Below are 26199 nucleotides of genomic sequence, written 5' to 3'. Positions count from 1 at the left end.
TTTCAAGTTGGGGAATTAACGTGTGTCTCCTCGTCCCACTTGTTGAATTTATTCATCCTGTGACCTTCATCTACAACAACAGGTCAATGGTTCACTAGGAGATAGGTCTTCACAGCCTTCCCACTATTGGCAAAACCGTAGGGTGCAATATCATCAATATTGTATTCCTGCGTGAAATTATTTCACTCTTGCATTTAAAATAACAACAGCAATTTTTTACAACCTGTTAATAGTTCCTCAGCGACAGCTACAACTAAAACTACAACAAAACTACTGTTATTTACAATTGTGAATGACAAGATGATAGCACATGTCATTAGAGCAGTGACAGATAGGGGAACAGCTGATGCACACACTGCAGAAGTGAGCCCTCCAACTTGGAGACAGAACATGTGCAGGCAAGTGTCTACAGACACATAGAAAGGACCGTGAGGTGTGGAAAAAGTGGAAGCGTCAGACATGGTAGCAGAGAAAGAGAGAGTATCAAAGGATTAGATACAAGATATACAGAGAAGGTAACTATTTAGGCTATGTGTGCGTATTTCATTATGTTGATTTTAGGAGCATTTGGAATTAGACATATCTAAACAAGAAGCAGTGTCATGCTCAGCCGAATTCCAAACGTAACCGTTCAATAGAATTGCTTGAGGTTTAAAGACAATGAGTCTGAAAACTGGATTCAATAATTAATAATTATCTTCCATCATGTGATTCTGTCCCATGGTTAATTATTTAAACTAACGGGAAAGAAATTAATCAGCAGTTTTTGTAAATGTAATTAATAGTTAACTCCCCCAATGTAACCATTAACCAGGGGCAAGTATAGTATTTGAACTTGCTAGATTTTCGCGAAAACCCTTTAGTTAACAATACAGACCCCCAGCAAGTTGTGCTATAGGGCCCTTTGAGACGGCTTTAGAGAGGCCTGGGGCATAGCATGACTGCTCAGTAAGTTTACACCAGCAGAAAGGTCTGATGTGGCTTACGTATGAACCGAGGAGCAGTTGTTACCGAATACCAAATGGTGGGGGAAAGCATCGTTGGCATTCCACAGAAGTGATCAACCCCCAAGTTGTAATTCTTTGAATTCCTGTTAATGCTCGGTTAACATTTCCAGACAAACATGTGTTAATGGCCACATGCATGACCGCACTGTCTTTTGTCATAAATTAGTAACTTTAACCTGAACTTTAACCTGGCTTAGAAATAAATCGGACGCTTCAAACCAAAACCGATTTTCAATCTTTTTGATGGAGCCAATCGCTGCCATCATCTCAGGTAATAAACGGAGTAGGGGTTGAGTAAGGGTAAGGTAATATGCAGGGGGCCTGGATGACTAATGAGTCTCGAACCAGTGTCGTGTCTACCGCTGTCCGCGTCAGACGCAGCTTATCAGACGAGCCGACAATGGAGGCAATTCATAAACCTGCACCCAGTGACATCACCGTGGCTGTGGGCCCGCCGCGCGTGGCCTAATAAGGTAGCGTCTCAGGCCCAGAATAGAGCGTCTGAGGTGGAATAGTTCAGCACCTGCATATTAGTTACTTGCTGCTGTAGCTCTTTGGGATACAAACCCGTGGTGATCGTTATCCACCCACGTGAGAGAGACCACAAAGGCCTCCATTTAAAGATCAGCGTCACTACCACTTGATCGCACCGAAACGTGTCCAACCTGAATGAATCAACGACACAGGCTACCTTTCTGACCCGCTTGGTTTCATCTACACTGAGGACACCAGCATGGTGTCCTCACAACTGTTTTTGTTAGTGACCTCTTATATCTGTTGACAGGGATCTTTGCATTTTTGTATACAGGACATTTTCCAATACTTATTCTATTACCATATTCTATTCAAGTACCACATCTGATACGACTGGTACTAGTATTGATGCAGTCATAATTTCATTATTAGGAACATTCTGTTACCGGTGTCATATCAAACTTAGGTGCCAAACATACAGCCGTTGTTATCAGAACCTTGGTTTGTGATGTTGTATGGATTACAACAGATCTGAATCACTTCCTGTGAGAGTTACGATTCTTTATTTTCTCATCGATTGCAACACCCAATGATGTTGCAACCTGCATTTCTTTCTCTTACTAAGTCTTGAGCATATTAATCTGCAGTGACACCAGTGTACAAGAATTTTAAGGAAAATATCAATCCTATGATTTCAAGCATGGCTGAGACAGAACAACAACAAAATGGACACCGGGTGAAAACGTGCAATATAGTAGTGGCCCTACATTGCGTGACATCATACTTTCCTAATTTAGATATGTACGAGACCACAACAGCTCGACACAAACAAGGTAATAGCAACCTTAGTTTAAAGATGACCGGTTTGAAAATTGCCACACATAAACTGCATTGTTACTCATGAAATAATGAACATACTCCGAGATCCAGACATTTTTCATAACTCCTTGACGCCACGCATTTACGACTGCGGAGGTCGTGCAAGTTTCACCATGGAGCAAGAGTGAGGAGTTTGAGTTGCAGTCAACCTTGTGCGATCCCAACACTTTTACGGTGTAGCTCTACAGTCTTGTGTGTATCCTTGTGCGTTCACAAACTTGACACGGCCGTTTTAAGCCCATGTCTGACAATAACAAATAAACCACGAGAACGGCCACCAAATACAAGCGACACATCCAAAAATAACCTTAGCCACACAGGGCACAGTCGTTTTTCTATCCAAATCAGGGGCTGAGGTAGAGGCACAGCTAGGGCGCTGTCAAGCATCATCATGCAAACACAGATGCAAAGCGTGCCCGGGCCCAGAGTTCAGTCATCAATAGGAAGTCGAGAGTCCTCTTGCTCTCCCGCCGAATCATGACTCGTACGTTCCGCAGCAAAACAAGCCTGCGCCTGCTACGTGCGTCACAGTTCACTGGCCTGCCCCCGTCTGCTGACTCATGTCACACAGTGATACAGCTCGCTCTGTATCATGTATGAAAGAGCGAGAAGAGAGATGCACCATGTGAAATTCCAGACTAGTGTGTGATGGTCAAGTTGGATAAAAGTACATGAACTGTACTGCACTACAGTCATGACAGAAACAGGCCTGAGACTTTCTGCGGTTAGGCTACAGATTAACCAGGCTTGAAACATCAAGGCGGTGGAAGTCCTCGGTAGAATTACAAAATTGAATAATATTGCCCAATGTCAACGCTTAGACGTTAGTGACATGCTTGACCCTAGATATACTCGTTCTTCCCAAACGCACAAATGGTTCTCTAAAACGGTATTATACAGGAACAATGGTCTATTCAGCAGAATGTCCCATTTCTCTATTAAAAACATACTCCCAGTCCCTGCCCTTCCAGACCAAACCATAGTCACCAGGACTCGTTCAAGACTCGTCCATTATGTACTTCACTGTACAGGAAGGGAGACGCTGGGACGTTTGCTGTGGACTTGAAAAACAACACATCCTTGGCAGCCCTTAAAAGCGTGTCTGGAGCCGGAACAACCTGGGATCTAATTGGCAGATTAGGGTCCAATTTGCCGACATTGACATTCCTTCACATACTTCACGCTAGTTCAGAGGGAGGCCCCCGTTTAAAAACAGCCAGGGAGCCGGTGTCCCCCAGCGTTCCTCTGGGAGAACGAGGAGGGAAGCCCCCCCCTCCCCCGGTACATCTCCTCCCCCACAGTCTTGAGGTTCTTGCGGGGGTAGTTGCTGGGGGTAGTTGCTGGTGTTGGTGGAGTTACTCCTCCCAACAGTGAATGGCTCCCCCATAGGAGGGCAGGACACATATTAACAAAGGTACCCTCAAAAGGACTAGGCCCCAGGCCCTTACAAAACCATTACCAAACAGCCAGATCCAGGGGCCCGGAGAGAATACGCCAGCATAGAGCGGGGCTTGGTTTCACACACACACACACACACACACACACACACACACACACACACACGTTGCCCATCCCTCTGAGCCCTTTCTAGCCTTGTTAATAATTAGCCTGAAGGTTGGTAAATAAAGTCCACTGGACGACCAGTGCGGAGTATAAACACAACCCCAACCTGCATTCCAAACCGACACGCAAGGTCAAAGCATGGTTGGGAAACGTCAGGGGGAATTGAACGGTCCAAGGGTGAAACGTGCGTGCGCTTGGCAGCACCCACCAATGCCGAGCTTCAAATAACAACCTTGCTAGCAGACAACGCCGTTCACATTTTAAGAAAGTTCATTTGAATGAACTTTCAAGTTTATTTACAATGAGCTTAGGAAATAATGTGCTTATTGATTGAAAAAGTCGCGGGAAAAAGGCTTATCCCGGAAAGCACCTAATCGCTCCATGATATCCTTCCACCAGGCCACCATTTCCACCGTGAAAACATTGAGGCGTGTCTCCCGACGTATCGAAACGATACAACCGCACAAAAGCTATAGATGTAATCCGCTCAACCTCTTCAGTCTCCCCCGAGAGGTCCTCTAAAGGAGCCAGCAGTGCGTGTTGACCTCAGTGCATTGGCATGCGATGATCCACTTAGGAAGCGCCTACACTCAAGCAGCCCTCCACCCTCCCGCCCCCTCCTTTCCTCACAGCGGGGCAAGACCCCCGCCGGCACACGGGGGACCCAGTCCCTCCACCACAGCGCCCAGCCCCTCTGGACAGCCCACACAAAGCCAAGAACTGACCGATGGGGATCCCGCCGTTACATTGATGCCCGTTGGTTGTCATATGCAAGTAAGATAGAGAATAATAAATAAATAAATAAATAAATAAATCGTACAGATGTTGCTAGTTATTAGAAGCAAGAAGTTTGACAACATAAGTAGGAAATGTGGCCAGCAATTTCCCTGTCTGCTGCTGCCTCGGTGTGGGGAAGACACAAATCTGGTTTGAACTCTTCTTCTAATCCTTGATCCAACACCACATAAAACACTGGTTTGACAACCAATATGTTTGGAGTAATGAATGGGCGCACACGCACACACACACACACACACACACACACACACACACACACACACACACACACACACACACACACACACGGAGGTGCGACTCCCTGGTAAACTTTACCACCAGGCCGACAGTCCACAGCCAGGCCACTTCATCCTGTTAGCACCTCCCTGTGGAGTCCACCCTGTTGGGTGGGCACCAGGCACGCAGCTGTGTGTGTGTGTGTGTGTGTGGGGGGGGGGGGCGACTCTCCAGTCAGGTCACTCTCAGACGTTTGTCCGCGGGCAGTGTCCTCCTTTACACGGTGGGGGGGGGGGGGGGGTCCATCAGTTGACCTAGTCAAGCTTCTCCTCATCCGTAATGTTTGTACTTCCAATGCTCAGCAATCACGGCTCGCATTGTAACAGCACTGGAAAGATTGTATTCTCCAATGAATAGTTAAAGAGCAACCAAACATCAGTGTTAAAACTTAAGGTGAATAATGTTGTCCTTTAGGGTTGTCCCGGTATGTGACATTAGGGTGGGAAAACTCTGCTCTACTGCGGCATTGTGCATAGTGTTCTCATGGCGCCACTATGCAAATATAATGGATACCTGGAGAAAAACCATTAACCCAGTGTTCTGCATTATGCAACCGCTAAAGGTTTATGGATCCAAATGAGCCACGGAGAGGTCTTTTAAACGGTATGGCCAAAACAGAGGGCCTGTAACTAATGCGGTTAATCCACTGGATGAGTTGTATAGGAGGAATGCCATTGTTGGGCCGCAGTAAAATGATTTACATTGAAATTAAATGGTTTTGTGGAGGGAGAAATGGAGTCGGGGCATGACAATGTGGTGAGATAAAGTGGGACCCCCCGGCTGTGGAGCCACCACATCACAACAGGGGGGGGTCTTTAAAAGACGAACACCCCAACGGTGGAGCGGAAAGAAAAGCCTCAGTGGGCGGGTTTCAGGGTCAGACACTCATTTATGGCGGCAGAGATAACCCCGCAGAACGGGAGGTGCTCGGGAGTTGGGCAGTGATTGAGGCCCCAGGCGCTTAGGCCCGTAATGGAGTTCCAGTCTACAGGGCTCAGAGGGAGCAGACCCTGCCAGGTTCACCCAGCCCTGCCATGCCTCATCTGCATCCACAGCCCAGCGCCCAGTGGTGTGGAAACGCTGGAGTGATTGGATATGATCCACCACCACTGCAGTGATCTCCCATGCCCCCCCCCCCCCCCCTCCTAGCCACAGTGAAATATGTAGGTTCTGCAGACACAGCTAGAGCCTAGCACTGAGGTTGGGTGTGTCAGTGGGAAGCCATGTCTTTCGAGGGAGAGCTGGTGTCGTTTGTTGACGTCCCAGGCATGCGCCGTGGCCTGTGCTTTGAAGAACAGCTGTGCAATGGCTTCTTACGTGATAGGACGGTCGTGTCGACCATCTTGAGTTTCAACAACTGGTTGCAGGGACCATAAAACTGGGGGATTGGTTTTATTGCAATTTGTTCCCTTTGGGAACTTGAAAAAGCCTGTCGAGTTAGCCCTCAGATCTTTCTGCCAGAAAATGCACTGCAATTCAGAGTCAAAATCCACGTTCTGCTTTGGTTCAATTCAAGTCAATAAAAGGAGTGGTAGCTGCCGAGAGCATTAATAAGTACCCCTCATTAATGCAAATATGCATTGAGGAACTACTAACAAATCATTACTGACAGAGGTCTGTTATTTCAGGACGGCGGCTGATGTTTCTGGTGTCCTAGCGCTCCACAGACTGCTTATTGTTCACCTCGGGGGGCCGAGCGCGGGTTTTTCCTGGAGGCGTGTGTCTCCTAAACCCGTCGTCTAATCACCACCTCACACTTTGCATTCTCAGCTGCTCAGTACCTTAACCACCAACCTCAGACAACGCGTTAAACATACAAACACTGGTGCAGGCTGTGGGTGGGTTTGTCTCCGGGTTAGAGACTTGTGAGGCACGAGAGATTTTATGAACATTAAGAATGCATGCAGTCGGAGCTGAACCCACTTTCGAAGGAATCAAAAAATCAGGACACAAATCTTAAGGAGGTGGCACATGACCCGCCCAAATCCCCCCATCCCCACATCCCTGGCTGCAGGCCTCTCTTGGCAACAACCACACTAAAAAGGCCCAGAGGAAGAGAGGGAGGGGAGGAAAAGAAACCATTGACACATTGCTATTCTTTGGCCCAGAGAGGAAGCCCAGGGCTAAATGTTCAGCCGAGAGGAGGGAAGGCTCCGGCAGTATGGGAAGGGGCTGGGTGAGCAGCAGTGCAGACAGACAAACACAAAGAGGCCCTCTGTCAATGCCATCGCCAACTCTTCCACGGAAAACATAATGAACTGCGAAAATAATAATATATTTGAGTTACTGCCACACTCCCTGCTCTCCTTCTCCCCAAGGGGGGTCAACGCCACAGGCCAGGGTTAGACTCAGTGTTGTCGGACGGTCCGACACACTAGTTTGAAGTGCGAGTGTTCAGCAAAGCGAAAAAAAGAAAAGAAAGAAAGAAAAGGGGGATGGCCTGGCAACCGTAAGCACACAAAGAGCCTCTCAAACAGCCGAGACCGTAGGATGGGAATTCACTGCGCTGGCTTCACTTCTCAAAAACCTCTGGATTTCCCCTTTTTCATCATTTATCCAACCTTTCACCACCGAACCCACTTCCCCTTTACTTCAGCATCGCAGTGTTTAAAGGAAATACTTCTTTATTATCTCAGGTGATTAGGTATAGAGTGAATCAAAACGTACAATACAAGATCTGTTGTTTGACGAGAAGGTGGCGATTGTGAGGGCACACACACTGTACAAACAGATGTCGTCTCCGAAAGATGTGGCATTCCTCTTACCTTCCCCCATTGGGTCCCGGTGGAGAGCACTAGGACGCCCCTCTGGCATGGTCCTCAGGCCTCTGAAGCTACAGAGTGAAAATAAACACAAACGGTCAGACAGACCCTGCCGCTCTACGTGGGTCCGTTTCAAGCACTTGCACCAGTACAGTTTACCTTTTGTTGTCTTTTCCAAGTTGAACAAAAACTCTTGAGATTGCGTTTCTTTACTTAAAAGTTATTTTCAGTGCTGTTAAAACATTGGTGCTCTGGGAGTATTTGGAAATGGCAAAAGCAGGGCTGATAAGCCAATTGTTTTTCTCCTAAATTGGACCGATGGAGTAAGCCAAACTCGTCTGAGAAACAGTCGAAAGGGGAAATTCTTTCCATTCCATCGCTTGCTGCACTGTGCAAGCTCGTGCCAGCTATTCACCGATGTAAAGGGCAATAAGGAGCAGACGTTGTGGAATAATGGCTGAGGAAATCAGCTAGGGAAGGGCAGGAAGAGACCAAACAAAACCTGCTGAAGGACCATCGGTTATTGAGGTTCAGATGCCTTCACCCATTCGGAGGAAATAAGTCAGAGAATTCCACTGACGTAAGGAAAATTGCAACGACTGATTGAAATAATTGCATCATCAATCATTCAAGTCATTAACAGAAAAACTAAAACGAAATAGAAAGCATATGTTGGACTGCATCTAAATAAGTTATTTGTCACTACGCTGTTAACTTTTTTTTACCTTGTTAACTTATTTCCACACTCATCGTTGACTCACACAACAGGAAATGTCGTTAAGTTTTTTCATTCAAATCTAGTAACATGCTTTTCTCTAGTAAAATGTTTCTACCTGGAGCCTATGATGTGGACAGTAGAAGCAAGCATAACATTTCTACTAATGATCAACATGTTTCTGCCATAGCAGATAATACATTATTTCTTCTAACTGCTAACACTAAGTCCACAACAAATACTTCACTTGGGGAAGATTCCATTTGATTAGCATGTTTGACCATTTTTGCACAAACCAGTTAAACTTTAAAAGAACACATTCTCTTTGTCCCGTGCTAATTTGCCAACACTGTCTGCCTACCTTTGAAACGCATTATACTGAAGAAGTCTGATATGCTCTGAAAGCCCTTTCACATCGTCTTCATGGGGGAATTTCAATGTTCACCCGAGGTGGCCCGCATTCCTGTTAACCCCTCGTGCCAAGCGTCTTTGTTCCTAATGATGGGGTGGGTCGACTCAAACATCACCACCAGAGTGCTGCCCCGACTCACAGAATGCCAACCCCCTAGACTCCCTTACACTAAATTAGCACGCAAGACTGTGCCTGAGAATTTGTCTCCTGTGATTCCTGCCGAGCCCCCGGCCTTTCAAACATCACATGCTTGGGCCAGCCGGATCAGAGGAGCGGGCATTCTTTAGGGATTAGGATGGTCATTGTTCCCCCGGGGGCATTTGCTGTCCTCTGTCCCGAGCCGACGTCTAGGCCTGGCCACAAGCCGTGGCCGTGCCAGCTGCAAATAGGGGGGAGCTTGTCAATTAAGACACTCTGGAAAGCTGGCTGTGAAAACACAGGTACGTATGGACGAGCGTGCGCGTTAAGATCCCCACCTCAGCCACGTGCAAATCCCGCACCCGTGAGGCCTTCTGCAAGGGGCATCCATGTAGCCCGCGGTTGGCCCTGCGTGATTGGTTCTTATTGAAGCGTGCTACTTGTGATATCTTTGCATCTAAGAGCAAAGAAGGAAAGTAAGTGGATTGGCCATGGTGTTCAGATTAGTTTATGAAGCGCTGCTAGAGTAGCATTGTTGAAAAATGAAACTTCTTCAAATCCCTGTTAGACGATGGGATGCAATCAAGGTTTGAGTGTCAGGGGGGCCTGTGTAAGCTGGGTGAAGTGTTCGTGTTCAAGGACCCTGGGCTGAACTTTCCGACTGGCCAGTGAACTTAGAAAAACCTCTGCTAATGCCACATAATATGAACCCTGCCTAACCACAACAGAACTCAGATTGCTGGTCAATGCCTGAATTAGCTAGAATAGGGCTTCAAATTTCTTGGAAATCGCTAAAAATCCATCGCTACAAATATAAATGTTATAGACCCGCACAACAATAGACATAATTGCACGCGTGCATTTTATTTCTATATATTAAAGGAAACCGCACTGTAGTCGACTATCCAAATCTGGTTTTAGAGAAATGTAGCCATCACACAAATTGAATGTTAATTTGTACAATTTGCTTTGCTATGGTTTTTTCTTAAGCCTTGTTTATTTTAACGAATGCACCGTCGCTACATTCAAATCCATAAGAAAACAACACATACAGGCTTACGGTCATGCCAAGATGGCCACCTGTGCTTGAGCCAGAGGCCAGTCAACACAAATGGAGAGCATTTGGTTCCCACAGCTGATGACTAGGTTAGCCGCAACATGAACCTCCCGCATGAGAATCTGAAGCTGGCTCGCCCTAATAGAAGACAGATGTTACAAGAGTCAATCGCATGGCTCTTAAGACACAAGTCTGTAACGCATCACTTCAACTGTTTTCCTATCAGATTGGCTAATAATCCTTCTTGTTCTTCTAATTCTTCTAGTTCTTCTAAGCTTTGGAATAATCTAGGCTGCAGAAAAAGAGAATTCCAACAAATATATATACGGCTTAAAAACACAAAACTCAAACAAAGAGATGCAGTGGACCAGATGTTGGGGGAGACAGTGAAGTCATATGAATAATGGCACAATTCAGATTGAGTCATGACTAAAATTTGCCACGCCTGCATACAATACACATGCTGCGGAACAATCACACTGTATACACAGACGCGTGCCTTTGGGCCCCATTGGCGTTGTAGTATTGTTGTTTTTAATGTCATTCTGGGAGTGATAAGCCTAATGTTTTTGTTTACTTTCCATTATTTGCCACTGACCTTCCTGGCAAGATTAAGACAAAGGGTGCACATTGTGTTTACTAAACTTCTCCTTTTTGTTCCAACCACCTACTTTCTCTGTCTGCCCAGGAAGTGTTTAAGAAGCCAGACACAGGAAGTAGTTTGGCAATACAAAATTAAATGTTTATGTTTGGAAGGGATGGTAAACATCACTCCACATGTTATGCCACAACATGTGTTTTCCAAGATGCTAATTTCCATCTACTTTACATCTTTGGTTCCTGTTCAAACCCTGGCATTGCAATGTTCAGGTCAGGGTACATTTTCATATCCAAAACATTGCCTTAAAAATCTTGCCATTAAGCTACCAGTGTTTTCACCGGATCCAACTATGGTGTGTATCACGCAAGTATAATCCTTATCCTAATAGGAGTACACAATTGGATGATACACAGATTTTAACCAACATTTGATGCTTCAATTAACGGCATGAACTTTTTAAAAATGAACAAATTAACCACTAGAAAGTAGCTGAGAACACTAGTCTCACTTTGGTACCTCTGTCTCTCTCTCTAAAAAGGAGGAAACTCCATCACCTTTTCTTACCCTGGCCCCATGCAGTGCCCATGCTCGACTGGGTGGATATGTGGAACTATGACATAATACCCATGTCTGGTCTTTGGCCAGACGTGCCAGAGACACATCATCCTTGACACCCTCAGCCAGGGACATTTACAGCCAAAATGGGGAAAACAAAAATAAATAATAAAGCCAAGCAGAGATGGCAGGGGAAGGGAGTCGCACCCCCATTGGCTGACTGAGACTGAGAGAGAGACAGACAGAGAGCGGGTATTATTTCAGCATCGGTGCCATGTTTATTTTGCTTGACCTCTCCCTTACCCTCTCAGCCTTGTCTACCCTAGTGGAAATATGCAGTGACAAACAGCCTTTCTCTGGGTGCCCTCTTTCCCACATTACTCCTGCCGTTTGTCCCTGACATGGGACCTTAAGAGACTAACGACTCTTCATTCAGCCAGGCTAACAAAAAACCTGCCCAACCCCTTTTTTACTGAAAAATTAAACATACTGCTCTAAGAACAAGCAATGCCATACTGCAAGGTCTTCCCATTTTCTCACACGAGCGCACGCACGCACACACACACACACACACACACACACACACACACACACACACACACACACACACACACACACACACACACACACACACACACACACACACACACACACACACACGAACATTCTGGTTGGATGGGTCAGTTTGATCAGTTCATTGCACAGCTCTTGAGAACACTGATTAACACCATCGTATACTAACCACATACACCACCTGCACACACACAAGTGAAAATAGCAGTAATGACAGAATAAGTATTCCCTGCTGTGGTCAAGGAAATGCATAGCAATCTTCACTTCGTGACAAATGATCCATTACCACAGGCTAAAAAGGGAGAGTTTTTTGAAGCGCATACCTGGCAAGAAGAGATGGCAAAGACCATTTCAAATGGCAAACAACAAGTCCAGACTTTAGGTTTTTTAGCATTAAGCGGTCCTCCATGGTGCCCTACAGTGCTGAGACTGTGAAGGAGAGCGCTGTTAAATTTAGAGACCAGGCATTTCGATAAAATTGGAGCGGACCTATTTAAAGAACCATCACAGCCAGGAAGGAGTGCAACTTGGAAGTGCTTGGGGCTTGGCGACATTTAACAACGCTAGAAAGAAAAATAAAAAACACGCCACTGTTTTGAGCTCTCCAGGGTTCCTGATGTGCTTAATGACTTACACACGATTCCCTCTGAAGCCGGACGACGCGCCGGAGTCCTGTTAACCCCCCACTGCCCGTGTGTAACCCTAGCTTCCTTCGCGCAACATCAAACTTATTTAAGTTCAACCAGCAACAGGTCTGGGGAGGTTGGTCACAAATCCCAACTAAAAAAACGTTTAAAATGGACTAACGCTTTGAGGCATTTCGGAATACAAACGGATTTAAGGCCACCAACGTGAGGGTGCTTTCACCTGTTCTCAAAGTGTTAAAAGCCATTCTGGCGTTCTGTAAACCAAACAGTGTAATTTGCAGCGAAGAAGGTGGGAGCCACCACAGTGCCATGTGTCGCATACCAAAGACTATGGAGGGAGGAAGCTGCGCTGTGCTGCCAGCCAGTCCCCCTTCTCCCTCCAGAGCCTGGTGGATGCACGCATCCAGGCGCTTCCCTTTCAGACCACCAGCAAGAAAGTTCCATTCAGTCCTTTGATAGAACATCTATCTGAACCGAGTCTAGGGGTCGAGGGGGTCAAGGAACTAATAGATGGGACTTTTGAGGTGCGGCTGATTGATTTTGCACCACTTCTTCTGAACAGCTGGTGAAGATATAAATTGCCCCTCGAACAACAGGCCTTTAGAGGAGCACTTTGTCCCACTAGAATGCGTATTAGAAGTAAAGAAAGAAAAACATATAGGGCTGCTTTAGTCAAGCATGAATGGTTTGGGGGGAGGGGGGGATGGGAATTGCAGTACAAAAGAAATGGCAATGTGTCAGTCAGAGTTGAGCCACAATAATCATCCAGCAAGAAAAGTTTCTACTCTGGCATACAGGGCCAACACAACATTTATTCTGCAGCTGTAGACTTTCTGCAAAAAGTCTACAGCTGGCCAAAGTTCACTGAACACTTGGTGTGTTCTCTGACAGCGCAAACATCAGTGACTGAAACTCTTACATCCGTCAGAGGTTAGAATGAAGCCACTCTATGGTTATCTGGTTACGTTAAAGACAGTGACAGTTGTGGGGAGTATTTTGACCAATATATTGCGTGTATCAGAAATGTCTGTAGCCTATGCCAACAGAAATGTCTCAATGCAAAAACATGCAATTCCCAAAGCGATCATTATGATAATGAATAATGTGAAACAGTCAAGTTAAGAATCCCATGTCATTAAACGGAGGTCTCATCATTAGGCTCGTTCAAAGTGACCAAAGTTCGCTTCAAAAGATATGTTGTGATTTCTGTCTCTTATTAATGCACACACACATCACAAAAACATCACATCATATTGCATACAACATGTGTTTTAAAGTTAGACTCAACAGATTAAGAGCTCAAACCACTGACGCATTTTGCTTAGAACCAACGTTACAGTAGGCTACAGAGGAATTTGCCAAAGTTCACTCACCGAACAATTAATTTCCTCCACCAAGCGGACTCAGTAGTGAAACATGGCTTGGTAGATCAACTTGAGGTCAGTCCTTTTGTTTCACCTTCATTTCCAAAGAGGTAAAGAAAACCCCCAAGTGAAGCGTGTTGCCGTACAAGGACCAGCTTCGCCAGCAATCAAGCGCAACGCGTCTCTGCGTCTGAAGTGGACCAGCAATGATGAACAAAGACCACCTCCCACTTCTGACACCGTCCCCTACAGTCCGGTTAGCTGCTGGGTCACTTTTTCACGGATCGTCCTTGCGATGGTAGGCAAGGTGCTTGCAACACTTTTGGCTTTGTTTGTTTTTTTAAGTGCATACAATAAAAGTATGCATGCATAAATAAACAGCCATTACAGTATGCACACATAATGATGCATCAATCCAAATATGTCCCCCAAAGGGTTTTGTTTTCTTGTTTCTTGTGTTGTGTTGCTGCAGGAATGTAATGGTTATTTTTACGCTACTATTGTCATCATTCCAATTTCAGGGGGGTCTTAAAAAGTTAAATTCTCCTCCAAATCCCCTGGCTGTGCATCTCATTCTCGGATTTAGCTGTTCAGAGATAAGCTGCGCAAAAAAAAAAAGTTAAACATTCAGTGCTTATTGCTGAATTATATACTTTAAATAGGCCTACTTGTTTCACTTTTTTTTTTTTGTAACCCGTACCTATTTGGGATCATTTTCTGCGTCGCACAGCGTCACAGCGTGGTCTCAGGTAAACGTAGCAATATCACCATCTGGTGGTTATAAATGGAAAATTGACAAGAATGATAAACAATGATACGCGTACGCCTACAGCAGGGCTATTCAACCTCCTTAACAAATGGGCCGAAAAGGAAAACCACTGGGGGTTCATGGGCCACACCGAGTAAAACTACGTGAATGAATCGCTACAAATAAATCGTACTTAAAGTAGTGTTAACTTAATATATATAGTGCTACTACATGGAATAAACTTGTCAGATGCATTCCTTCCTTCTTCACTTTTAATCGTATCATTATAAAAGATTTTGTTCTCACATATTTTGGACACGTATTTAGAATTCAACAATGTTGTTTGAAACATCACAAAACAGAACTACTGTACATATGAGACATTTTGAGCCAGTGAGTCAGTGAGAAAGATTGGAATGCCTTGTTTGCCTTGGCTCATCCTGAGACACTCATGCAGCTTCTCATAGGTCATGGAGCAACGTGCCCTTGGCACCAGATTACCATAGAGATGGCATTCATATGAGAAAAGCTAGACTCACACATATCAGTTGAGCCAAACTTTGTCAGAATAAGTGATGCCAGTTCCTGATTGTGGGGTACTGATAGTATCACCGGCTACACACAGAAACCTGATTTGCATGCAACTATGTTTCTCCTTTATTTTATTTATTTTTTGCATGCAACCTCTTGCGGGCCAGAAAAAAATTAAGAGGGGCCGCATTTGGCCCACGGGCCGCTAGTTGAATAGGCCTGGCCTACAGGGTATCAGGTGGGCTAATGTAGATGTTAGGTCAGGTTACAAGTGGGCTAATGAAGATGTCATGTCAGGTAATTTACCTTGATAATAGCCTTAGTTGCTAAAATGTTTAAAGCCATTTAATAATTTTGTTCAATCAATGACTTTTTGAATTTACTTTTTATTCAGCATAGAACTCATTGCATACATCTTAAACAGATATAAAAACTATGCAATATATACAAAGCTAACTTAAAGTGAATGGTGAGACTGTTTCACAAATAAAGGTTGGTCAATAATGTATTAACAAACGTGTATGGTTTCAAAGCCACATTTTACATACAAATGTAAGCCTACTTTCAAAAATAATTATTTTTTCATCACAATGCAAACATCACATTGAATATAGTTCATGAAATAAAAACTAAAACAAGTAATCACAAACTTTGAAGTGGCTGGGATTTCATTAAGTTAACAAAGACCAATGGATGTCGGTATTTACACTTTACACAAAACTGTGAATATTCCCAAACCAAAGAACTTGTACTCCTTCCTGTGATCTTTTGAGGAGATGTGCTGTAAAAGGGTGGCATAACTGTCAAAGCAAGAATTCAGTAATGTCGGAACATTTAGTACCCAAACGAGTTTCACGCCACTTCGCTTGTGATCTGATGTTATGACTTCGAATATGCACTACCCACTCTAAAAAAGATATACGAGTATAAATTTGATTCTCTCCTGAAGTTCTGAGCTCAATGGGCTCCAAAGTCCTTTAACTTGATAAAAACACTGAAGAAAATTGACAAACTAATCAGAAGATTAACAGACAACACAGTGTTAAGCCATTTTAAGACAAATAACATCCCTGTCCGATATCCCAATTATCCCGAGTACATAGCTGAACAACTACCGCAGAAACAACGCTCATGTCGCAGCAACAAAAAACCAAACACATTGAAAAATGCTCGCTTCAAAAGGGTAAGGGGTGTGTGTGTGTGTGTGTGTGTGTGTGTGTGTGTGTGTGTGTGTGTGTGTGTGTGTGTGTGTGTGTGTGTGTGTGTGTGTGTGTGTGTGTGTGTGTGTGTGTGTGTGTGTGTGTGTGTGTGTGTGTGTGTGTGTGTTACATCAGGGTTTAAACTGTACAAGAAGGCTGATGCCATCGGCACCGCCCTTAAAAAAATTCCAACGCACCGTTAAAAAAATAAAAGTTCAATGTGGTTCCCCCGCCGCGCCCTCCCCCGCCTGATGTAGCTTATGGTTGCCCAACGCATGCTCTGATTACGGGGCCGAGGGAGGAGGTTGGATCAGATGGGCTTGGTTGTGCTGTTGTACACCAGCGTGTCCGTGTCTACCAAGGGGAGCGCCTGGGTGCCATTGGCCACTCGCTGGTGCTTGACCGTCTTCTTCTTGCCCTTCCAGAAGCAGTAGCCCAGCACTACCAGCAGGGCGAGGATGGCGATGCCCAGTAGGACGGCGATGGCCAAGACCCCTACAGACGTGGAAACACAGGGACACACATTCATTGATATGTTTGGGAGTGGGATAGGATTATTTCGTTTAGCCGGGATAATTCACAGCATGGAATTTCCAAACAAAACGCTGTAAAACTATTAAGGCATCAGTGATATCCATGGGTTGTGAAAGGAAAAGTTTAGTTTCCCTGAACAGAACATCCACCCTATCCATTAGCCTTACCAACATAAAATATATAGCAGTATTAAATTAGCATTGTGACCACTTTGTAAATGCAAGGACAAGGTAATTTAAATGTAATAGTTGACCAGGTTCTAATATTAGATACAATGCCTACAAAAGGCAGACGTCCATCCAACTTTTGCTACACAAATAGTATGAACAGAGAAATACACTGGCCTATTTCTCTCAAGATACCATTCATTTGAACTACAAAACAATGATACATTACCTGTGTGGGCCTCTCCGATGCCACCGTGAAGTGGGTCTCTTCTGGCAAAAACGTCAGCTTCTAAAAACAAAAAGGACGGGGGGAGGACATTTAGCAAAGTGATGTGTGGCATGCAGATATGCGTCGCATTATTTTGGATTTTTTTTCAGAACGCAAAACTTCCTTGTGCTATCAACCTCAATTTGTTTCAACTTAAAAAAATTAAAAAGCAGACACTCAAAATGAGCAAATTTAAAAATTCAAATTGGGAACCGCCAAAAACAAAAATCAAGCAAAAGGGTAAATAATCAAAAACAATCTGAGAAGCGCCATGTCTCAGAACAGACAATCCGGACTAGCGAACAGCGTTTTCTGAACTCATCCAATTCAGGTTGAAGTTTATGATTGTATTGAAAGTCAAGCAATTGTGCATGTAATTCTTCATGTCTCCCTACCCATCATAACAAAACCGGGTTTCCAACGCACGTAATTTACCTAGTTACCAAGAATCTTTTAAGGAACTAGGAATCTTTTGAAGAACTCATTGCACTTTCAACCGCAGCAATTCCCCCCCAAGAAGTGTGTGCGTACACTGCTGGCCCAAGCACGTGACCCACCTGTCACTCCTTCGCACATTTTCATACATTCCTCTTTGGACAAAAATCGGTTTTCGTTTCCGCGGCAGCCTCCGTAGTTGAAGGCGGCGCAGCTGCGCATCACAGGGTTGTAGTACCACCTGGTGAAGCTGTTTCTGCAGTCGCCCGTCACTGGGGACTCGGTGCAGCGAGCTGGTTGGGCGGGGGAAGCAGCAGGTTAACGTTTGGTTATGAAACTGGATGTCAAATTTGGAAACAGGGTACAACTTTGGGGAAGGGAAAACCACATATGAATCTAGTTTCTTTCACCAGAAACGGCAGAATGACGAAGAAGAAGGATATTACCTTTCTTCTCGTCGACTGGGATCTGCAGAAGCGTCTCAAATTTGTCTTTCACTGATCCAAGAGAAGGCAGACAGTTTGAATTAGTGAGGGGGGAAAAAGCATTTATTTGTATGAACACAAGACGAGAGACTTTACTTTTATGGCCAAATGACAAGTCAAGGCCAGAAAATTAAGTTAAAATTTTGATTTGGCTTGATCGATAATAGAAACAAAGCCTGGTTTGCATCTTGTGCACTCACAGTTCTCGCAGTTCTTCTCGTCTGAACCGTCGCTGCACTGTTCTTCCTTGTCACAGTCCAGGCCCGCCTCCAGACAGCAGCCGTTGGCACAGGTGAACTCGTCCTCAGAACATGGGACCCCACATTTCTCTCCTATTTCGCAGTGTTTATAATTCATGTTATTAGTGACATTATGTAAGCATAGCTCAGGTGGTGTCCCACTGGGGGATTAATGATATAACAATTTAAAATAAAATGACACACACATTCACAATATCAAGACGACGCCACATTTTTGGGGTAGTCTTGCTTTTGGTACCCTCATTGCGTTGTCTCCAGTCAAAGAAAACAGATTTTCTTTCCATGACAATATTTCTATTCACTTTGTATTATCTTTTCCATTTTTGTTTATTTTTAATAAGGGTAGAATGTATGACATTGACTTGAAAAGTTGGTGAAAAGTTATTACACAGCATGTGGTATTAATTTAGGATAGACATTTGTCAACGATTATTTAAAATGGGCAGTCCAACTTTGGAAAGAAACAGCTGCCATGGTAGCACGGAGATTAACTTAAGGGTTAGGAAGTACAGGTCAGCACATTTAGAAATGAAACCATGTTCTTTTAAAATGTAACTTTTTGGTGATAGACATGGAAACCAAGTGTGTGCATTTGTTGCATGACCACAAAACCCCTCATCAGACAGAATCTGTCAGACATTTCCTGTTTGCATGTCCCGATAAACTCCTCATCCAAGTTAAATGTAAAAAATTATAGATACATTTTAGTGTGTTCCTTTTTGTTACAAGATAATTTTTTTCTGAAAGCCGATACTTTACCTTTTGGTAATGATGATGGAATTGGTAAACCTCTGGAGGCTTTTGAACCGCCATCTGAAATAGAAAGCCCCACAAAAATCTTAGAAATCCTCTTCGTCACTTTACTCTGTTGTCGAAAATACTATCAAGACACGGAGAAGGGGCACCTGCACTAGCCTAAACCCTCATTATATTCTACGACTCATAATTCACTTTTGGGTTTCCAATCTGGAGGAGGAAAAAATACATAATACACGTTATGGGGCCGTTTACCTGAGCCCTCACACGCGTTGGTGCACTCGTCGCGGGTGAGGTAGTTGTTGAGGTTCCCTCTGCAGCCACCGTAGATGAACTCTTCACATCTCTGAGAGGCACCGTTATATTGCCAGCGGGGGAAATGGCCACGGCACGGCCCCACCTTAACCGGTGACATACAGTGGTCTGTAGCGGGATGGAGATTATAGATATAGTTAGACATGGAAACGATTACTGAAGGTTTTCCTGAAGAGAGCTTTCAAATATTATTCGTCAACTGCTATTTATTCATCGCTCTAAAAATGGTTCGAGCTGAACTTGGGGACCATGAATAAAACAAAGAGGAAGTACATCATATAGCACAGCATAATTCCCTATGTGCAATGATAAACTGTTGAATTTTTGCAAGAAGCAGGAAATATTGATAAAGCAGTATCTGGTAAGGCCATATATGTAACATTAAAGAGCACCTATTAGGCTTTTTCGACTTTTATGACCTATAAACGTTGTTATAATGATTTATAGTCATGTTAAACCATACTAAACTGTCAAATAATGACGTACATGCATTTAGACATATTCCATGCTGACCGTCTGGGGTGGCTGTGCAGAGCGCTAAACACTAGGGACGCCGGTCGCGATTCACTTGTCATAAATTAAAAGATGGCCGTAGGCAGTTCTTAGGGCATTTCTCTGCCTCGTTCTCTGCCTCGTTTGGCAGAGAGAAGGAGTTGAAAGATTATTCAAGATATAAATCTGTTGGCAGATGATCTCCGCCGTTAACAACATTTGCGTTGGCGTCATCGTTGATCTGAGTGAAGTCGTTTCTCATTACTACAGGACAGAAAACACCCCGTACACATTATCCCCATACAGACACACAGACATAGGCACATAGGCACATTATTGTCTGCAAGTGCTTTGACAACTTTTACTATTCACGACCAGGCGCGTCGTTAGACCTGGGCATTCGAGGCTATAGCCCCGGAACTTTTGGGAATAGCCCCGGATCGCGGTGCCGTCAAAAAAAACAACATAATGCTGAAAATAGCCCCGTACAGTTTACTTCTTTGTGGTTGAATTACCAGCAGCCACAGATGCAACATTGTAGCGAGTGGAAACCGCAAAAGTGTATTCAACCCGGTCCACTTGACATCGGGTAGGCGCATGACTATTTGGCTACAGGCTATTCTAATGTCTCCTTCTGGCTGCTGGTGTATGTGGTGCACTTCCCTATCCTTAACAAACATTAACCTACTCAGTAGGCCTGCCCCGACGTGAGTCAGACATGACGATTGGTCTTTCCTTTACTTCTCAAACTACGGTCAATTGCATGTTCATCAGCCCGATTTTCAAATTTTCAGGGCTACAGCCCCGAATGTTTTCAATTGCTAGCGACGCTCCTGTTCCCGACTATCTCCAGCCATTATTTAAAAGTGGCAAGTATGGTTTTGTTTCCCACATTTCTTTGGGATTGTGGGCAGACAGCCGACGGCGTTCCGCTGTCTGTCTCTCACAGTGTTACACAACTGGCAGAGGCATGTGGACAATCCCAAAGAAAGCAACAAACAAAAGGCTGGAAGTGATGCTCTAGGCTCCTGCTTATGTAATTCATTACCATATGGTCAATGTGTCATAGTCTCATACTCATCAACTCCTAAGCACCTTCAGGGTGACACCATCATTATTTGGAAACATGCAAACCCCAACCTGCTCCCTTCAAAACGGAAACGCACAGCTAATGAAGTACGAGGAACTTGAAAGGGAATTTGAGACTTTAGGATGGCGGTTTCTGAAAAACTGCTACTGCTTTTATCTTGTGTTTTACAGCTGTAATCAATATATTTGTTATAGAGTTTGCTATGTGTGAGAGGTGTAATGTATAGTGGCTTTGCATTCACCCGTTTCACTTGAGTCGCATTTCTTAAATGGAATGGGCTGTTCCATAGGCTTTTCTTAACAGATTATTAGTGAATTGGCTAAATCAAAGGCAAGATAAGTTCCATTAAGATGACAAAAGGAAAGCTCTTTTGTATTAAAATCAGGACGGAAGAGTATCATGGCACGGCAATGCTGCCTTGTTTGTGAAACCCAAGCTGAAACCTGACATACAAGTTTGGAGGAATCAGGGGTGGGGGGGGTTAGTATAGCGAGCTGTACGGCAGCAGTTACACCACAGGGAAGGGGGAAATAGAGAGCATTATTTACTTTTTAAAAAACAACTCCAGATAAAACTGCCACTTACAGGAGTTGTATGTCTTATGGAAAAAGGTGTGGTTTCCTAAGAACTAAGAAAAATAGATAGATATCTTCAACGCAAAGTATCTTGGATTCGCCAGGGGACTGGTGGCATAACTTAAAGATAAACACCCTCAACTTGTTTGAGCTTGTGGCGCTAATGTTATTTTGTATTTGTGTATTCGACACAATATATTTGTTTGAGGCACCCTAGAAGCAACCTTGAAAAGGTTTCTGAGTGTGTTTGTACAACTACATAAGATAATTGTAAGCTCAACGCAGAGAAAACTGCTCATCGTAGTCTCACACCTAAATGTGAAGGTCTTAAACAGGAAACCACAATACGATTCGCAGATGACACGATTCGTCTTTAACCCACCACAAACCATTTCTCACATTAGACTAATTGAAATGTGTACATAATAGAGAGGCTACTTCAAAAAAATAAAAAACTCTTAACTAAAGAAAAACCAAACCAAACTAAAAATTAAAAAATGCCCCTGAAAGCTAAAGCTCTGAGTATAACAAGCAGTATGCAGCATAACGCCCGGAACCCATTTTATCTCCACCATCACATTCACTAGTCTAGTCCTCTGGCACAGTGGACCAGACCGCGGTCAGTGTGTCCCATAATAATGGAGTCCTGCTTTGAGGGTGTAGGACTACTCACCCTTGGATTGCTCGGGGTTGAGGACCAGCACGGTGACAATGGTGGAGTCTGACTGCCCGATAGTGTCTACGACCGTGAGCCGGAACTTGTAAATCCCAGACGTCAGGTTGCTCACCGAAATCGCGTCTTTGTAGGGTGTTTTCTGAAGAGACGAGAGACCACTTTACAGTTGCAAATTTTAGACACTTACATTAATCTAAGCCTATAGGTGCGTGAACACCGCTCAAGCCCCCACAAAACACCAAACGATAGCATCAAAAGGTCATCAGCATAAGACAGTTCTTCTTTGCTCTGTAATAAAACACATCTCAGTTCAGTGGAACTTAAAAAAAAAATCCATTGATAGGCCCACCACCCCCTCAAGTACGATTTATACTGTGAGGAGGTTATTGTCGATGGTCACTGGTCAGTACCCTTCAATGCTCCTCAAACCACCACCACCGCTGAGGCTCACCTCTATGACAGCATAGGGGTTCCCCGTCACCAACTGCCATTGGAAGGTCTCGATGCCGTTATCGTCGTGGCTCTCGATGCCGTTCAACGTCACCCCATCCTGGGGCTGCACCACTCGGGCGGAGCCCCCGTTGGCCACCGGTGGATTATCTTCTAGGCCTAGACGGAGAATCAACACGATTTATATTTTTACTACCAACAACAATAAGATCACTACAAAAAAATGGATTCAACATTATTAAAGCTTGGGTACATGCACTACTTTGTCTTGTGTTTTGACCATGTTTGAATGAGGGGGGTTGGTTGGGTGTGCTTTTGTTTTGGCCACCCTCATCTCAGGTAAAAACTGACTCACAGACAGAGCCAGGTCTGTGAGTGTCAGGCGTGTTTCAACATGCAGTAGAATTCTAATGACAACGATATTCTCCTAAAAGCAGCAGGACCCCAAAATAATCCTTAACAAAAAAAAAAAAAAAAAGAAGAGGGCCACACACAGCCTATATCTAGTTCAATGTTTTCATTAAAATTAACATTGAAATGTTAGCGACTGTTATTGTGAATGATTCAATAACACGAGGTATTGGTGTGGGGGTAGTGGTTGTGGGGGGGGGGGGGGGGGGGGGGGGGGGGGGGGGGGGATGGTGGTGATCTTACTAGGGTTGCTTTCCACAGCCAGGTCGCTCTCGTACACCGAGTTCAGAAAGTAGTTGAAGTAGCCGGCCTTCCCGACAAAGCGACAGACGTACTTCATATTGTACAAACAGTCGAACAGAAAGCACGAGTTGATCAGGCCGTCCTCGGCTCCACGCTCCATGAAGGCGACGTTGCACTTGGAGTCCTTACAGCAGGAGAGGACGCAATCCTTGTAGCGCCCGACCTTCGGCGAAGAGAGGAACGTCGCCCCGTCCTTCACGGAGCCGTCGGCGTCCAGGATGAAGTTGACGCGACCTTGTTTGTATTTCGCCAAACATTGCTCCCCGAAGTTTTGTCCGTCCGCCAAGAATGTGAACATCAATAGAAGGAGACATATCGGCCCTGCGTGAAGTGCTGCCTGTGGTACAGTCATTGTTGTATCAAAGAAAAAGGTCCAATTGGATCGGGCAAAGAATATAGTCCTTCGATGTTGGTCTAGCAGTCCTCAACCTTCAATATAAGGAACCTGGAAACGAAAATAGCAAAGGTTGTCAGATAAAGCGTCGATAAGGAGTGCGCACAGGGGAAGTGGTAAAGGCCGCGACTTTTATTCTAGGCTGACCCATTAATTTAAAATAACATCCAAAACTAAATGCAAAGGTATCGATAACTTCATAAATGTAGCTTTATGGTGTCTTGAGAGGAACAATGTGCCTTACCCTTTGATGTCTTTATGAATTGAATTGCGTGAGTCAATCCTGCCACAGCCAGGTGAGTGACTCAACCTGGGAGATACAGGAAGTGAAATTGTACACTCCCCAGGTAGGCTGATGCCACGCCCTTTAAGTTTGGTCGGTCAAATGCCCTTTGTCAACTTAAATACGAAGTAAAACACCAAAGTCAATCATGTAGTCTACTTGTTAAGATCGTTGCCATGCGCTTTCCTTTGAAGGTTACAATGGTTTCGATCTGATCACAACCTCTTTATTGTGTGACGTATGAGTGGGCGTGGCATGAACACGTCATTGAAATGTTATTTTAAGGTTGGCCCCCATAAACCATGTCTCATTACCTTTCACATCGTGTGGCTATACGTGGAAGACAGTATACATTCGATACCTCTCACACACTCGCTCTCTTTTCGCACGCACGCACGCACGCACGCACGCACACACACACACACACACACACACACACACACACACACACACACACACACACACACACACACACACACACACACACACACACACACACACACACACACACACACAAATTCAGACATGAATTGGCAAACAGTCAATTTATGACATTGTCTCCTTTTAACCAGATGGTGGCGGTATATTGCCAACCAAATGAAGTTTCTGCCTGACGATTCCAGTCACTTTTATAAATCATTAACTTACAATAACAACAGCATTCCTTTTACTGCAGATTAAAACTCTCACAATAGCCTTTCTTGTAGTGGTACCGGTGACTCATTGAATGAGCCATGATTACGAGACAGAGACAGAAATATGCTCTTATGTCTATTGGCACAGACAGAGACACCTGAAGTTCTCCTCAACCGGGCAAAATAATAAAAAGAAACATGGTTTGAAAGCTTTATTCATCAATCTGTCTGCGTGTCTGTCTGTCATGTCTGTCCACCCCTTCCCGATGACATCTGTCTGGTAACGAGACGTCCAAATGAAACAACAGAGGTTAAGTTGAGATGGAGATGGGATCCCCCCCCCCCCCCCCGAATAAGGAGCATCACACTCCCTTATCTCCATCACCCATGACTTTGTTTCTTCAGCTGATTAGCCTGGGCGGTGGCAGGGGATGGGGATGAATGAAGCGGTATGTCTGGAAAGGTGAGCTGTAGAGGAGAGCTCAATAATTCAGTGTTTGTAACAGACGGTGCATCAGTGGGTGAACAGACAGGGCTCAGGCGGAACAATGGGCCCCGCCAGAGGAAAACAAAACCCAAGTGGAAGAAGAAGAAGAAGAAGAAGAAGAAGAAGGAGAGTCAATAAATAAACGCCGTACCTCGCAGGCTGTATATCCTAACCGGATCTGTGGAAACTCAGCCGGCGGTCTCCTTCAATCCTTTTTAATAATTTGACGTGTTTAGTGTTTTGACATTCGCAACGTTTTGACCGTGACTCACTCTTTTTGACTCACTCAAACGTTTTGACTTTTCCTTTAATTTGAGAAGCAATCAAGCCCTTATTATGTTGGAGGTTTGACTTTCAAATGACCAGAAGAAGAAGCAGAAGTACTTAGTAGGCGGTCCATCTATTATTTAGAAGAGAGTAACCGAGGATGCCCATTTGACTTCAAGGTGTATTAAACCTACACCTGATGATGCCTGTGATAGTAGTGGTAATTGGCAGCGGAGTCCTGGCTCACCTCACAGGGGGACCCAGTCATTGTTCTGTGTTCAGACCAACAGAGGAGCCAGGGTTGCTGCTGTCGCCCCTCTAGAGCTTCACAAACCTATTCCTACGTGTTGTTCGTACTCAGCAGAGAGTTGGTTAAGGAGAGTTCCCCGGTTCGGACCTAACTCAAGTGTGTGGTTCTTGTGGTGGGGTTCAAAGGTGTTCACTGCAACAACATATAGTGAGCCATTCAGAGGATGTCATTTGCCTGAAGCCTGATCGCTCCATGCTGCACCCTATGCCCTTTCCCAAGTCTTTATAACTGTAATTGACCTATGCCCAGCCAGGTGCTTAACCAATGGGGAGGGGAAATCCACAAATACACACCCTATATGTTTTTC

At 44.6% G+C, this 26199-nt stretch overlaps 2 protein-coding genes across 6 annotated transcripts in view; both read right to left on the bottom strand.

Annotated features, from left to right (window-relative positions):
- LOC115543819 (pleckstrin homology domain-containing family G member 3) overlaps positions 1-14023 on the bottom strand; it is a 33770-nt gene extending 19747 nt beyond the window's left edge. For 4 of the 5 annotated variants that reach the window (XM_030356437.1, XM_030356439.1, XM_030356438.1 and 1 more), the window contains exons 1-2: positions 13831-14020; positions 7763-7830 (exon numbers count right to left, since the gene is read on the bottom strand). In XM_030356437.1, the coding sequence (XP_030212297.1) occupies positions 7763-7811 (49 nt within the window). In that variant the 5' untranslated portion in view covers positions 7812-7830; positions 13831-14020. Of the gene's footprint in view, positions 1-7762; positions 7831-13830 lie in introns of all 5 variants that reach the window. The other variant, XM_030356442.1, reaches the window with a different exon arrangement.
- A 1443-nt stretch (positions 14024-15466) lies between these two features.
- spint1a (serine peptidase inhibitor, Kunitz type 1 a) lies at positions 15467-24440 on the bottom strand. Its single transcript, XM_030356127.1, has 11 exons — positions 24155-24440; positions 23457-23961; positions 22804-22961; positions 22350-22491; positions 19460-19627; positions 19208-19261; positions 18389-18520; positions 18150-18200; positions 17826-17996; positions 17230-17289; positions 15467-16794 (listed from the first exon to the last, which is right to left on the bottom strand). The coding sequence occupies exons 2-11, from the start codon at positions 23866-23868 to the stop codon at positions 16610-16612; spliced, it is 1533 nt and encodes a 510-aa protein (XP_030211987.1). The 5' UTR covers positions 23869-23961; positions 24155-24440; the 3' UTR covers positions 15467-16609.
- Positions 24441-26199: the final 1759 nt, after the last annotated feature.

The sequence above is a fragment of the Gadus morhua genome, chromosome 5 (assembly GCF_902167405.1).
Source record: "Gadus morhua chromosome 5, gadMor3.0, whole genome shotgun sequence".
In the NCBI taxonomy this organism is placed as follows: Eukaryota; Metazoa; Chordata; class Actinopteri; order Gadiformes; family Gadidae; genus Gadus; species Gadus morhua.
This window is presented reverse-complemented; position numbering and strand designations above follow the sequence as displayed.

Bases quoted from the DNA above. Each gene is read 5' to 3' on its own strand.
- spint1a (XM_030356127.1), bottom strand. From the start codon at position 23,868: ATGACTGTACCACAGGCAGCACTTCACGCAGGGCCGATATGTCTCCTT. The intron at 22,492-22,803 runs GTGAGCCTCAGC...TCGTCTCTTCAG, and splicing joins ACCCCTATGCTGTCATAGAG to AAAACACCCTACAAAGACGC. The intron at 17,997-18,149 runs GTAATATCCTTC...CCGCCCAACCAG, and splicing joins CCCAGTCGACGAGAAGAAAG to CTCGCTGCACCGAGTCCCCA.